Source organism: Adiantum capillus-veneris, chromosome 23 (genome assembly GCF_014529385.1).
Source record: "Adiantum capillus-veneris isolate H3 chromosome 23, ASM1452938v2, whole genome shotgun sequence".
Lineage (NCBI taxonomy): Eukaryota > Viridiplantae > Streptophyta > Polypodiopsida > Polypodiales > Pteridaceae > Adiantum > Adiantum capillus-veneris.
The window spans coordinates 109479574-109495389 of record NC_140953.1 but is presented as its reverse complement, the minus strand read 5'-3'; the positions used below and the strand labels follow the sequence as shown (position 1 = coordinate 109495389).

The 15816-nt window shown below is 42.7% G+C and overlaps 1 protein-coding gene across 1 annotated transcript in view; it reads right to left on the bottom strand.

The window, feature by feature from the left end:
• Positions 1-7570: 7570 nt before the first annotated feature.
• LOC147428346 (protein PHOTOSYSTEM I ASSEMBLY 2, chloroplastic-like) overlaps positions 7571-15816 on the bottom strand; it is a 43094-nt gene continuing 34848 nt past the window's right edge. Inside the window, exons 2-4 of the mRNA XM_086496715.1 lie at positions 9073-9211; positions 7914-8006; positions 7571-7820 (exon numbers count right to left, since the gene is read on the bottom strand). Of these exons, the coding sequence (XP_086352841.1) occupies positions 7690-7820; positions 7914-8006; positions 9073-9211 (363 nt within the window). The 3' untranslated portion in view covers positions 7571-7689. The remainder of the gene's footprint in view (positions 7821-7913; positions 8007-9072; positions 9212-15816) is intronic.

The following is a 15816-nucleotide window of genomic DNA, read 5'->3' as shown; positions in this document are numbered from 1 at the left end:
TGGAGAGAGCAACAAAAAGTATAACACCTAGTTAGATATCATGAACAATACTTCAAAAGAGAGAGAAATTAAGCTATTGACAATACTTGAGGACCGGATTTACATGGAGTGGTCCCCCCTCCAAAAGCCTTTGTATTATGGTTTCCCCCATCAAGAGAGACATTTTACAATACAATTCTTTGTGTTCCTTCAATACTAGCTAGTGCAATGAAGATGGAACCTTCATGCACTAAACAAAACACTTATCAAACACAACATCAATTCCCTCACGGTCTTAGACCCTAGACCTCACACACCTTCAAAGATGGTGAGAGCTAGCGGGGTATGAGAGTAGATTGAGAGGAAGAAGGAGTATTCTTACGAGAAAGAAGTACATCTCCTCACATAATCACTCATATTAGCATATCTTAGCTTAGTAATTAGCATGGTAGAGGAGATGAGCATGCATTGAAGCTTGGCTCTTGGTTGGATTTGCATCACAAAGCCAAGAGTTGTTGGTGTAGGCCTCCCTTCTCACAAGCTTGGAGTAGGTGATAAGCTTTCCATTAAAGCTTGAGAAGGAGAGAGAGAGAGAGAGTCTTCTTTCTTCACACATGAGTTTGTGTCAGTGTGTGTGGATAATGCCTTGAGAAAATTAGACCCCTCTTTCTCTTGGTCGACCCCTCTTGCTATTTGCGCATGCTGCAACACTATTGGACCTCCCCATGCCTAGCCAATGGAATTTCAAGAGCATAAGTGATAGCCTTTTGACATGTGTCCCCATTTCCCCCTTTTGTGAGAGCTTTAGGTAATTAATTAATGCAACTAAACTCTCATTGGACCCTTTTGTCTCCTAGCCAATAGGAATCAGGCAAGCCATTGGGCTATTGAATGCTCATTGGACCCCTTGGGAGACTGTCCAATAGTCTTCTAGAGAGCTTAATTCTTATTGGTTCTTTTATTAAGTGTTTTTAAATTAATTAAACTAGATTTAGTCTATCCTAATTCTCATTGGTCCACCTCCAAGGCCATCCAATAGGATTTGAGTACACCTTGTGGGCATCTGGGCTAGGGAGCTGACATGTGTCCCTCATTCCCTTTGTGTAAAGGTAGCTTGTGTGTGTGTGTGTGTGTGTGTGTGTGTGTGTGTGTGTGTGTGTGTGTGTGAGAGTTTCTCTCTCATCCCCTACTTCTTGGGCTCGCCCCCTCCTATGTAGGACTTGAGAAGAATTTTTGGGACACACACAAAGCATCCAGTTTCCCTAGAGTTTGACCTTTGGACACAACCTTTCAATTTTGGACCTTAGCATTTTGGAAGTCTTAATGGGTTGAACCTTAGGGTCTTTTAAGCCCATTGTTGCACATTGCTCTTTTGCTTATGGCCCCCCCTTTGGATCCCTATTGTGGCCGGTCTGCTAGCTTAACCAATATTCTAGATTTTTCTCCCCTGGCACTTCCGCATATTAAATGATCAGTTTAACATGACAAAATCATTTAGGAGAATTAGATATTAGTTATTATGACATTACCTCTCTCTTGAAATCATAGTCCTCCTCGACTATGGGGTAGAAAAGATAAAGCAAATTCATTATTCCTTTTCCTAGCGGGTAGAGGATCCCTGTGTTACCCTACAACATCATTCCAGAATGGATGACTAGTCCATTTGGCGCTTGAAAGCCTAAGCTGCCGGAAGCATTTCTGCACATTAGTCCTATCAATCTTCCATAGTAGAGTGGCAAGCTCTACTTGGTGTTTGGGAGACGTCGTCTCTACAAACTTGATCTAAGTATGCATACTACTTCATTTTTGTGCACAATAAAGAAAAGAGAGTCTTATAAGACAAAAACTTTGTTCATTTTTAACATTTGTACATTTTCTTACTCTAGGGAAGCATTGTAAGCATTGACAAGATTTAGGTTATCCTTTAATTGTATGCCTTGCATCCATCTAGCGTCTTCAAAAGGATAATTATTAAACTTAATAAGATATCGTCGGATAGTCTTAACACCTCTTAATACCTTGTCTTCAGGTCGGAGAATGGACTCGGGCTGCAGCACCGACCATCACACACTTCTCCACACCATAATTCAAAGAGGGACGACAAAAAGCAAGAGAAGAAAAAGGCGAGAAATAAGACACCCTCTTCTCCATGTTCTTCATCCTCTTCCTCTTATGAAAGTGATGGTGACGACAAAGAGGATCAAGGCATGAAAAAGGCGAGAAAGAGGTCACCCTCTTCTCCATCTTCCTCAAATTCTTCATCTTTTGAAGAAAGTGATGGTGCAACCTTTGAAGCATAAAAAAGAAGAGGCCATAGGAAATCCTATGCCACGTGGAAGAGGTCGTCCAAGCTCAAGAAATTCAAAGAGGGAGGGAAGAGCATCTCTTTCCTTACCTATGATGACACCTTTGGTGCTGCGGACAAAGTCTTGGCCTTTATCCAACAATTCGATGCGGCGTTTGGAGATGAGGGCTTCACGGAGTCCTCTAAGCTATGCCATGTAGCTATGCACTTTCAAAATTCCACCAGGCAATGGTGGTCTAGCCTACAGGCCAACGGTGAAGCTCCACAAACATGGAAAGCTTTAAGAGCTTCCATTATGAAGCAGTTTTTGGCCACCGATGCCAAAGACAAAGTACTCACCGAATGGTGAAGCTTGAAGCTCTCTCCTTACGAATCCATTCACAAATATGTAGAACAAGTTTTGGGACCTACAACTCAAAGCCACTGTCTTCAAAAAGTTGGATTTTGGAGAGAAAAAGCAACAATTTTGTGTGGGCTTAACTGAAGAAATGGTGGAGTATGTCAACTCTCAAAGGCCACGCACTATATCGGCGGTTATACACCATACTATGGTGGCTCTCGAATCAATTTCCAAGCAGGGGCTAAAGGAAATTCTAAGCCCATGGAAAACAAGGATTCCAATGAGCCTAAGGGGAAGGACAATGTCCAAAAGTCTCCTAAGGGCAATTCCAACAAAGCTAAAGAGAAGGGAGTTTACAAAGGCAAAAATAAACTCTCTCCTGAAGAGCTTGAGTGTTATCGCAAGGATAACCATTGTTTCAAGTGCGGCGAGCAAGGGCATGCGTACTGCGCTTGTCCCCAAAATAACAACCGCCATGAATCTCCTATAGCTACCTTGGTCGAAATCCAGGAGGAGGGAACTCACCACAAAGGATCTCCTCTATGCCATGCTTGGGGAAAGGTAAGAGAACATGATGCTTTTATTCTCTTTGACCCTAGTTCTACTCACAATTTCATATCCGGCCACCAAGCTAGTCATACAAGCCTATGAGATAGGAGATGTCCTACCCACAACAGACGACGCTTTCAAGGGGCAAGAAGCTTCAACCACTCCCTTAATCGGGAAATTGAGGCTCCATTTCCAAAGCTACGTGGACAAAGAGGACTTCTTTATCTCTCCTCTCAAGCATGAGGATGTAATCCTAGGGGCACCATGGTTTGATCGCATGGCTGCCAATGTTAAATTCCCTGAAAGGAGAATCTACTTTAGGTTCAAGGAAAAAGATATGTACATAGATGCTAAGGAAATGGGTAACACCATACCCATTGTACATACACAAGCTTTCATATAAGTCAATAAAGATCTATATTTCCGTGTACATGATTTTTGTTAAAGATTCTCAAAAGAACCTAATATTTTAGCAAAAGAAAATATTCACAATCAAAAGGAATTAGAGTTATCCAATTTTCTCAAGGGGTTTCAAGATGTCTTTATTGACGACATCCCTTGTGAGCTACCTCCTAAACAAGGCAATGATGACCATGCAATTGAGCTTCTTCCAGGAATTTCACCGCCTAATAAATCTCCTTATAGAGTTTATCAAGCTCAACAAGAGGAGATTATGCGGCAAGTGCATGAGTTAGGCCTAGCTCATCTCCATTTTTCTCACCTGTGCTATTAGTGCAAAAGAAAGACGACACATATCGTATGTGTGTCGACTATAGAGCACTATAAATAGGATCACTATCAAGAATAGGTTTCCCGTTCCACGGGTAAAAGACCTATTTGATAAGCTACAAGGATCGACCTACTTCAGTAGGATTGACCTAAAAAGTGGCTATCATCAAGTAAGGATAGTTGACCGAGACATTGTAAAGACCGCATTTTGCACTACATTTGGTATTTACGAATATATCGTCATGCCTTTTGGCTTGACCAATGTACCAGCCACATTCAACCGCTTGATGGAGAAGCTATTCAGGCCTCACCGAACCTTTACTGGAGTGTTCTTTGATGAAATCATCATCTACTCTAATTCATTAGACGAACACAAGCAACACCTCCAGGTAATATTTCAAGTTCTAAGAGAGAATAAAATCTATGTTAATCGAAAGAAAAGTGAATTTTTCTTGCAAGAGATTCAATATTTAGGTCACATTATCTCTCAAGATGGCATCCAAATGGATCCATCAAAGTTAGAGGTAATAAAAGGATGGCCTAAACCAAGGAATCTTCATGAACTAAGAAGCTTTATAGGTATGTGTGCATACTATAGACGCTTCATAGAAAAGTTCTCACCAATAATAGGACCGTTACATGACCTAACAAAGAAAAATGTTAGGTATACATGGTCTGCCAAGGAGAAAAATGCTTTTGAAAAGCTTAAAGAAAAGCTTATTTCTCAACCTGTGTTTACACTACCGGATGTCTCAAAGCCATTTGAGGTCCAATGTGATGCTTGTGGTGATTGCCTTGGAGCTTTTTTGCTTTAAGAAGGGTACGTCATAGCCTATGAAAGTTGAAGGCTTGATTCTATTGAGAAAGCTCTAGGCATATATGAAAAGGAACTCCTCGCAGTTCTACATGCCTTAGACTTATGGAAGCACTATTTATTGGGGGCTCCTTTCATTCTGCGAACGGATCACCAAAGTCTTAAGTACTTTATGATGCAGACCAAGCTCTCCGACAAACAAATGAGGTAGGCAAATTTCCTTTCGCAATTTCATTTTCATATTGCTCACATTGCTAGCAAGCATAATCAAGTAGCTGATGCACTCTCAAGACGGCCGAGCGTGAATGCGATTTCCATAGCAACTCACAATGATCTATCTTCTATGATAGATGAGTATGCTATTGATCCCAATTTTAGAGATGTGATTTTAGCCCTTGCATTAGGGAAGAAAGAGGAACCATTTACTTTACAAGATGGTCATCTTCTCTATGGCAATAGACTATGCGTTACTAACTCATACGTGAGAAAGTAATGTATGATCTCATGCTCCTCCTTATGCGGGGCATAGAGGGATTCAGTCTACCTTAAAGGGGATTGAAACATATTTCTATTGGCCTACCATGAAAGCAAACATACAAGAGTATGTTCTAAATGTGTGGTATGCCAAAAGACGAAGTTTGATAGAGGGAAGCAACCTGGGTTTCTTCAACCTTTGCCTATCCCTAATTCACCATGGGAGAGCATATCCATGGATTTCATCTTTGGATTGCCTAAGTCTATCCATGGGAATACAGGAATATGGACGATAGTAAATAGGTTCAGTAAACAAGCTCATTTTATACCTATCAAAAAGACTATCAAAGCCCATCAGATGGCAACCCTCTTCATATCACAAATATTCAAGTACCATGGCTTGCCAATGTCCATAGTGTGGGATAGAGATCCTAGAATGACCAGTAACTTATGGAAGGGTCTCTTTGAGAATTTAGGGACAAGGCTAAATTTCTCTTTGGCCTATCACCCATAAACGGATGGCCAAAGTGAAATAGCTAACCTAAAAATTCTTGATCTACTAAAAGACTATGTAACGGAAGTAGATCAAAGATCCCAATGGGAGAAGTACTTATCCTTAGTGGAGTATGCCTACAATAACACTATACATACGTCCACGAGAAAAGCACCTTTTGAGGGAATTGAGGGAAGATCAAAAAGTCCCCTGCTACTTAAGGTACACGGGAAGATCTTCGCTGCTGCAGATGAGTATAGCCGAGACCTACAAGAATCTTTCCAAAAGATTAAGGATGTTATCTCTATCTCACAACAAAGGCAAAAGACTGCTGCTGACAAGCACAGAAGAGCCAAGCCTTTAAAGAAAATTATTGGGTCTTACTTAGATTTCCCAAGGCTCAATTAAGGCACACGACGAGCAAGAATCCTACGGGACACCAAAAGTACTATGCTAAGTTAGAAAAAAGGTACTATGGTCCCTTAAAAATTCTTAGGCCAATCAATGAGATGGCCTATCAACTCAAGTTGCCCAACCATTGGCTCATACACAATGCTTCCCATGTGAGCCTACTAAAGCCTTACAAAGGAGATCCACCTCAAGAACCTACTATCTAAGACCCACCGGAGATCGAGGACCAGCATTTTGGAGGTGATGGAGAGCGTTTAGCCTGCCATCTTCGTGGAGCCATCTCTGCCGAGGTGGCAGGAGACTCACTTCTTTCTCATTCCTTCAGTGGAGGCTCTTGAGTTTTCCTTTGAGAAGGAGATGCGTCATCAAGAAGCAAATTTTTTAGCCCTTCGTATGGATCCTCTTCTTCTTTCCGAATCGGAGAGAGGCCTCTTTTGGTAGTCTCGCAAGGAGGCTTCCTAGGTGCTCTCTCGTCATGGTGGGGAGCTTGGAGAATCCCATGAGCATGAAGCTGCCGTTGCACTTCACTTTGGAGGGATGGATTGCCCATGGCTTGTTGAAGCCTAGAAACAAGGTAGTTAACAAGCATAGGGGCATCATTAGTAGCGTGCTCATTAAAGTTATCAACATTAATTTCACTCTCTTTACTATTGTTAGCCATTCAACTTTTAGGTGTAAACTTTTTAGCTGTACTTTGGCACTTTCAAGCCCTAGTTGCTACTCCTCTTTACCCCTTTAGAAAAAATACTCAAGCTACTGTACCCTTGGCTCAAATACCAGGAATAGAAGAGAGGGTCGTTCAACACCAAAAGAGCACCGGCTCCTATCAAGCTTCTAATAGCTCAATAGTGGTTAAGCCATAGGCAAGCCCCGTAGGACTCCACTATTAAAACCATAGCTCTTGATGGTGATGCCCCGTTATCTGCACGAAGGCGGACGCATTGCAAGGCTGAAAAATCCCTATTCTACTTACTCACATGTAATTAATAATACCAACCATTTATAGGTAGCTTGAGGACCTCCCTTTCTGCAATGCTCATTGGCTTCACTCCATACCAACATAGCAAAACAAAAGCATACCTAGTATCAGTATCAGGCATTGGTGGTGAGTGGCTTAAAGAATAAAAAGCACATGAAGAGGATGCTAGAAATCGTTCTGCTGCTATCCGAGACTTCCTCGATGTACCAAACAAGTGGTACATACAAAGCCAAGAGCAGACCATTTGAAGTAATGCTATGCAGAATTTTACAAGCCACACCTCTTGTAAAACATGGTTGTGACGATAGAGTGGTACTTCATCTTGATTTTTGATAGCTTGTTCAGCTAAACTTCCTCAAATTGGCCAGAAAGTAACTTTGGACCTTAGCCTCTCATTAAATTAATTTGAGGGGAAACATTGTAGCTGCCAAATTCTTCTTCTTCTTCTTGGCATAGACTACGTCAATGAGCTAATGCATGAATAAGCTGATAAAGAATAGAGAAATGAACTTAACTCTTGACTTCTGAGTAGCGGTTACAGCTTCCAAAAATGTACGGCATGGTCAGATGCCCAAAATAATATACACGTTAATCATGCTCTACAGGAAACAACCCATCACATGTTGGGTAACAATCTTCCATTGTACATCTTGTCCAAGAGGGGTCTTGACTCTGGCCTTCGCAAAAGACCCTTGTTGTTTGCTACCCCAGTGCCAAAACAAACAGGGCAAACCAGCTTGCCACGCCCTGCATGCCAAGCGTTAAGAAGATGCTAGTTCTTTTTTAACATACTTCGGACATGCAGAAAAAAAAACTGGTGCATTTAGACTCATTACTCACCATAACAATTTGGGCATTCAGTAAACTCGTAAACATCTTTTGCTCTCTTCCTATTCAGTGCTTTCCACTTTCCAGTCCCGCCACACATATCACCTAAACAAATGTAAAGTCAGATCAGTGGAACTAACCAGAACAAAGATACAATTGGTACAACACGAACAAAATAAATGACGCTGATTGTTTTTTATTATATGAGCATCAAATATCAAAACAGAGATACACAGATTCACAAAAGTAAGCATTCAAATCCCTTTTTGCAATGAATGCTAGTATGTCTACATATGCCCAAAAACATTCAAAAGATGAACACATCATTCTGCAGCCAATGCATTTTGGTGTGCACCAGTCTGAAGTATAAACACACACACACAAAGGCCTCTGAAAGAATTGAACAGGTAAGCTTGCAAAAGCTGTTCCTGCTGGCAAGTTGGCTGTCTCCCTGAAGCATTGGTCTGAGAAAAGGATAGATTGAATACCCGCCTGCACAACTCTAGCACAATGCCGGCACAGCAATGTCCCGACATGAGAACCGAGCAAACACCTCAAGATACCATCCATACAGGCAATGTGAAACTCTTCTAGGTGGGAACCAAACCTTCCGATTACCTTAAACCAACTTCTCCTCTTGAACCATACCATGTTTGTAATGCTATGCTTAGAAAACAAAGTGGAAAAAAGCTTGCAGGAGTCAATCATGGTTTCCTTCTAAAATGATCAACCTTAACCATTAAAACCATTCATGCTCGAAAACCATGTCACAAAAAACCTTCACGGCGGTTAAAACCTTTACGTGCTCGAAAACAATGTAGCAAAAAACACCTGAGAGGAAAAGATGCTCTGAAACAGCATGCAGGTAGGACTCAATGAAAATATTCTCTTTGCCCTTCATTAACCTGTGATTAGAAACGAATTAACGAAGAACGCCTCTAAATAAAATTATGAAAGATGTGCACACTACACAACGGCCAAGTTATAACCTGAATAAGGGATAATCAGCATAGCAGCATGACCAAAAAAACACAAAAACTGTAACTGTGTGATCAATACCGGCCCATTTAAGGCAACGTACTTCATGAACAACTGTGCTTCTTGCTAAAACTAATGCAAAACCTCAGGTTCCAGGATGCTATTTATGGGATAAAGAGCAGCAAATACTCACAAAGAACAGCTCCAGAGCCAGCACAATTTTTACATACGTCCTTCAGAGGCATATCTTCTGCATCTGCATGCTGTATTACTCCTGTTCCAGCACCCAAGCATATGGAGCAGAGAAACCCCCGACGTGTAAAAATAGGCACCTGAGGTTTTGGACCGAAAACGTTAAAATACAGTGGTGGCACATGCACATGATCAAACTCAAAAAGGAAACATCACCAAAACCTGACCTAACAAAAACGCATTTCTTTACACACAACTCTAGGAAAGAATCAGTGCATTTACCTATGGGACCATGCTAAAATTTGCAGTATGAGACTGGATAGATGACGCCAATTGGATATAGCAACTTTTAGCCCTTGCATTAGGGTTGCTCGGAGGTTCCACGTTTGGAGGTTGCTGTTGTCTCCCATCGGTTATGAGAGGTTGTGCACATTTTACCGCTGTTTCAGCCATATCCGCCCATCCTCCGCTATGACTCCCGATTAGGTGCTCGGAGGTTCCACATTCGGAGGTTGCTGTTGTCTCTCATCGGTTATGAGAGACAACCTCTCATCAGTTATGAGAGGTTGTGCACATTTTATCGCTGTTTCAGCCATATCAGCCCATCCTCCACTGTGATTCCCAACAACATGCTGCATTGGAAACCAAAAAGAAGTCCTGGAGCTGTTGTTACAAGGTCATTTGTCTCAAGATTGTAAATATGAAAGCAAAGACAAAAGCTCGCAAAAGGACAAAGGCAAAGTGAAGCTTGATGAGGTGTCACGTGCACATCTAACCCTATGTGTACGTGGACAAGCTACTTCATGGCAAGGATTTAGTTCAGTTCAGTCAGTCTAGAATAGGAAGTGATCTGGCACTTTTGTGAGTCTGTTCGCACACCGTGCATGTCCAGACACTTAGATTAGATGCATATCCTCTGGTTGCAAACAGCATGATCATCAGATTTCCATCAAAACCCATCTGGAGCATTTTTACAGTGCATAGACCTATTTTCCCTATTTTTGACAACTTTCACTTATTATTTTTCAGTGACTTCTGTTGGGAACTGGGTAGGGCGAAATGAGCAAGCAAGTATATAAGCAAACCTAGCGCTAGCACTTTCTGGCAGAAGAGGCAGCAGGGACCTGACATCCACATTGCACCTTATCAAGCAAGACCCCCCTCAACAAAAGACCTAGCGTGTTTGCAGATGCATGCCTAGCGTTTTTCAGCAAGACAGCAACCTGGCGTTTTTGCGTAGAACATCAGCCCCGGCAGCAGCAAGACAGCAGATCAGCCCTAGCGTTAGCAGATTCCACCGCAAGACAGTTTTCAGCCCTAGCGTTTTTGCATCAGCATAGCGTTTTGCAGATTCACCGCGACGGAGCACCAAGAAGCACCGGCGTTTTCAGTTTTCAGCAGTCAGACATCGCAGTAGAAGTCCCAAACCTCACAGATCTCACCTTCCCGCAGCAGATCCTGGCCGCACGGTCAGATCCAGCGCAGTTTGCAGTTTCAGCCCGGAAAACGCAGATTTCAGCATCTGCGATTTCAGCGCGTCATCGTCGCATCAAAGCATCCACATTGTCATCGACACAAGAGTCAGAATTCAGCAGATAAAGTTTTGCAGATTTCAGCCATTAGCATTTTTAGATTTCAGCCTGTCTCATCGTCGGCAAGTCCAAGCATTGAATAGTAGACCGCTCTCGCCATTAAGAGTGGGGCATTGGGAGGAGGGTTTGACAACATTCTGGTGTCGTATTCTTCTCTCTCTATCTCTTAGTCTCAGCACCTTCATTCACAGTGTTTATCCTTTGTTTGTGATCACTTGGACTCTCTCATTAAAGGAACGGAAGGCTCTTCCTTTCATAGGTAAAAGGAACCTTGAGCACAGTTCGGAGCACTCATCTTGAGCAAAGTTCAACATTCACTTCCGCTGCACCTTACATGAGGACAGAAGCGATAGCGATTCAGCCAAGGACTCAACGGAGTCTGCCGGTGTGGCACAAACTACACTGACAAAAGTTCCAGCCTTCTAGTTCACTAGTGGGTGCCACAACATGCTTCAACCATAGATCGGCACGTGAGCGGTAGACGGGGGCGAGTTGTGCTCTTGCTACTTGATTTGGACTCTTGTGTCAAAGTTCCAAGGCATCGGTGTTTGGACTCCTGTGTCGGGAGCTCAGAGCACATTTCATTTGGCAAGGAACCAACATGAGGTCTTCAAGACAATACAAGTGGGGTCCTTCCACTCTTACAGTTTGATTGTGTCAAAGACGTGCACTTTTTTTGGGAGGACCACATTCAGAGATGATGGAATCAATGTAGATGATTTTGGGGCCACAACACAAGGGTTTTCTAGTCCCTTGGTTTCTATGAGCTGCTATTGTTACGGGCTTGGACACTCCAAAGAGAGAAATCAATAGCATAATACAGAAACCGCAAGTAATAGAACTGAACTCAAAGAGAGAGAGAGAGAGAGAGAGAGAGAGAGAGAGAGAGAGAGAGAGAGAGAGAGAGAGAGAGAGAGAGAGAGAGAGAGAGAGAGAGAGATCAATTTCAGAAGATGTACCATTTTTCAGCAATTTAGCCTCATTGAACACTACATCTCGGCTGCGTACTACCCTCTTAAACTGAGGCAACCATATCCTGTAGCCCATTTCACCCTCTTCCCCATAACCTAGGAAGAGTCCTTGGATGGACTTGGCATCTAGCTTTGTCCTCAAGTCATTACAAACATGGACAAAAGCCTCGCAGCCAAACACTCTCAAATGATCATAAGACGCAGGTTTGCCAGACCAAACCTCCTCTGGAATGTCATTTTTTAGCGTACTGTTAGGAGAGCGATTGCATACATGAACTGCAGTTTTCAAAGCCTCTCCCCAAAACCCATGAGGGAGATTAGCCGTGGACAACATGCAATGCACTCTCTTACATAAAGTACGGTCATACCTCTCCGCCACACCATTAGAAGATGGATTATAAGGGGCTATCAACTCCCTTTTAATCCCATATTCTTCGCAATAACGCTGAAATTCAGCAGACGTGTACTCCCCCCCATTGTCAGATCTCAGACATTTAAGCTTACTATCCTTTTGCATGGTCACAAAAGCATGAAACCTCTTAAGTGCATTAAATGTCTCACTCTTATTCTTTAACAAATATGCCCAGCCTTTCCTAGTGCAATCATCAATGAATGTAACAAAGTATGATGCACCACCAAAAGACTTAACAGGCATTGAACATACATCGGAGTGAATTAAATCAAGAGCATTAGCTTTGCGCGAGACACCAGAATAATAAGAAGACTTCTTTTGTTTACCATACAAACAGTCATTACAAAAATCTAACTTGGTGCCCTTTATGCCCTTTACATCAACCCTCTTCAAAGAGGAGAGCACATCAAGTACCTTCTGGCTCATATGGCCAAGTCTTTTGTGCCACAACTCCAAATGAGAAGCAACTTCGGCCACCGCAAGAAACTTGCCAGGCAAAGCTTTGCCATGTAAATAGTACAATGTACCACTCTTGCATCCCTTGACAATGAGCATTGATCCCTTAAGCAACTTCCATGAACCCCCAACAAAAATGGTTGTATAACCCTGTGCATCCATCTAGCCAACAGACAATAGACTCTTCTTGATGCTTGGTACATACCTTACATCTTTAAGCATAAACTCTTGGCCATTGTTTAACGCCAAGCACACAGTGCTCATTCCTTCAATGTCACAAGCATTGTTATCCCCAAGGTAAACCTTGCCATACTTGCCTGCATGATAAGAAGCAAAACACTCCACAGATGGAGTCACATGAAATGAGGCACCCGAGTCTACTATCCAAGACTGTGTAAGGCCATCATTTGCACTTAGCAATGCATCAATGACATCTCTACGTGAGATAAGCATGTCTTCTGCATTTGCTACAACAAAATCTGAGGGGCATGAAGCTGCAACCAAGATCTCCTCACTGTCGGATAACTCTGTGATAGCCACACTAGAGGATACATTGACAGTCTCCGAATCCGTGGAGGAGGTACCTGCTGATTTTTCCCGTTTCTTATCCTCTGTCTTCTTCTTCTCCTGTGATTCCTTCTTTCTTTCCTGCTCTTTCTTGAAATACCTGCAATTTGGCTTCTTATGGCCTTTTCTGCCACACTGGTAACAAGTCACATCCTTATCCTTAGACTTGCTTTTGCTCCTGTTTTGAGTCTTGGTACCTGTATTTTGCTTTTGATTTCTGCCTCTCGCATTGTAAGCAGAATTGTCACCTTCCCCACCACTAGACTTGCGTCTAATTTCCTCATTTAAGATGGAGCCTCGCACTCCATCATATGTGAGGTTGGGGCTATTACTCAAAGAAACCACAAGCGTTTCCCAAGAGTCTGGCAAAGTCATCAACAAAAATATGGCTTTCAACTTGTCATCAAAAGGTTGAAGCCCAGTATCCTGTAGCTGACTCATAACACTGGTGAAAGCACTTAAGTGCTCAGAAGCCGACTTGGCTTCGTCAAGCATCATGTTCACCATTTTGCGCATCAAATGCACCTGATTCACAGGGGTGGCATTCTCATAAGTGGCCTTCAACTTATGCCAAATTGCATGTGCAGTGTCCAAGCCCTTTATGTCCACCAGAATGTCATCAGTCACAGCCATTTTGATATAGGCCTTTGCCCTCTTGTTGAGCTTGGCCCAATCCTCATCCGGCATATCCTCAGGCTTTACAGCCAAAAGGGCGTCCTCACAATCCTTGAGGAACAAAATCCCCTGCATCCTGTCCTACCATAGGTCGAAACCTGTACCGTCAAATCGCTTGATTTCCATCAAGCTCTTGGCATCAGACGACGAGGAAGTAGAGGCCATTTGCACGGATAAAAAATGCAGCAGAAAGTGTCTACACAAAATCTGAAAATTTCCAGTGATCACAATGTACCGCACGTTGCATACATTGTGCTGAAAATTTCAGCAATTAACAAGTATCCCCAATGCGTACTTGCATAAACCCACAAAAGGCGTACATAAACCTCAATTTCTGTACATAAAAACAGTCCAATTCTGAATTTTCTGTAAATTTACTGTTTTGGCACATCAATTTGCATCAAATGGACCTGTTTTGAGTGGGAAAAGCAAGGGGCATTCACGGGAATCAATTTAGAACACCTGCGTTTTGCTGTTTTGACCTGTAATTTTCTGGTTTTTACACGTTTTGACCTAATTTCAACCTGTTTTAGGCTGTTTTGGGAACCCTAATCACCCTAGGTGACACCAGAACTAAGGGGCTTCGCGATGAAAGCGGAAATTTGACGCGAGAGAAGCCTTTTGCCTGCTGTCCAGCCACCTGCGCAAAGCTTCTGAAACCCTAATCTGGCTCTGATACCAGTTGTTGAGCGCGCGGAGGTGTGTGCAAGTGAAAGAGCACGCGAGGAAGTGCAGTGTGTGTGCAGAGAGGGGTGGCGAAAGCCAGCAGGAGAGGAAGCGCTAGCAAAACGATGAGGGAGAGAGAGAGGGCTCACGTTTTTGGGGAAAACTCAATAAGTGAGTTTTGGGTTTTTCCACTAAAAAATGTGTCCAGGTTCATATTGAACCTGGACAAAAGTATAAAAATGTACACAAAGGGGTTATTTAGGCCTTTAACCCAGCACCTTTCACGTACATACTAACATGGCTAAGCTTGAATCTTTCCTTAAAGTTCCCTTCTACAAATGCAACTTCAAATTGGCGGATGAAAGCCAAAGCTTTGTCATTATCCCGTCGTCCGTTGTAAGTGTCAAATTTTACATCTTTGTGACCTGACTTGGATGTTTTCTGCTTGTGATGCTTCTTCTTATGATGCTCCTTGTTTCTATGCTTAAGACTCCTTGTGGACAGGAGTCCTTTACCTCGACTACACTTCCTGCTACAGCGGATCGTCAATGAACGTGTCCTCTGGAGCGACTATGTCATCCACATCCTTCATGAAAGAAAACTGAGGAGAATCAGGAGGATCCTGCTCTTGAACCTTTGGATTAAACAACACATGACGTTCTGGAGGTTTCTTCCGTCTCTCATACATGCGGGAGGTTCCAATTAAAGGATCTTTCTTTGGTTCTTGCATCTTTGGGTTCTACAAGATTTCTCCCGATCCCATTGGCACTTTCTTCTTCCCTTTCTCAAGAGCATGAAGAATCTTCTGAACTTCAGGATGGGAGAGCTTTTTGCAGCTCTGCCACCTGCTGTTGAAGCATAGTGAACTCTATCTCATGTCCTTTCATTTATGCAGTTTGCCAAGTGTCGTCAATCCTTTAAGAAAGAGAGAGATGACCTTGCTCTGATACCACTGTCACAAAAATACGGAAGCATAAACTGACTTTTTAATTGCACTTCAAATACTCAAGAGAATTGGACACACACACACACACACAGAGCTTGACACTTCATTGGGGACCACAAGATAGGTTGGTCCCCCCCCCATAAAGAGATTATCTTTATAACTAAGGGAGAATCTTTACAAGCATAGGAACGGGGCAAACGCCTGTCCTCTATTTCTTTCTTTGTTCCGTTCTGACTACTGACTGAGAAAGCGTTTTCACTCTCTTTCTGCTAAGAGGACTTCCCCTCTTCTGCAAGCTTTGTTGGAAGTTCTCACCAAGAGAGTATCTTCCAAAAAGCTTGTTAGAAGCTCTCACAATGGAGGTTCTATCTTCCGCTATGTGTGGCCCTTCATGCGCAATCATTCATGCATCGAACTCAAGCAAAATGCACACAAACATGCTTGCTGTAATTTTCTACAC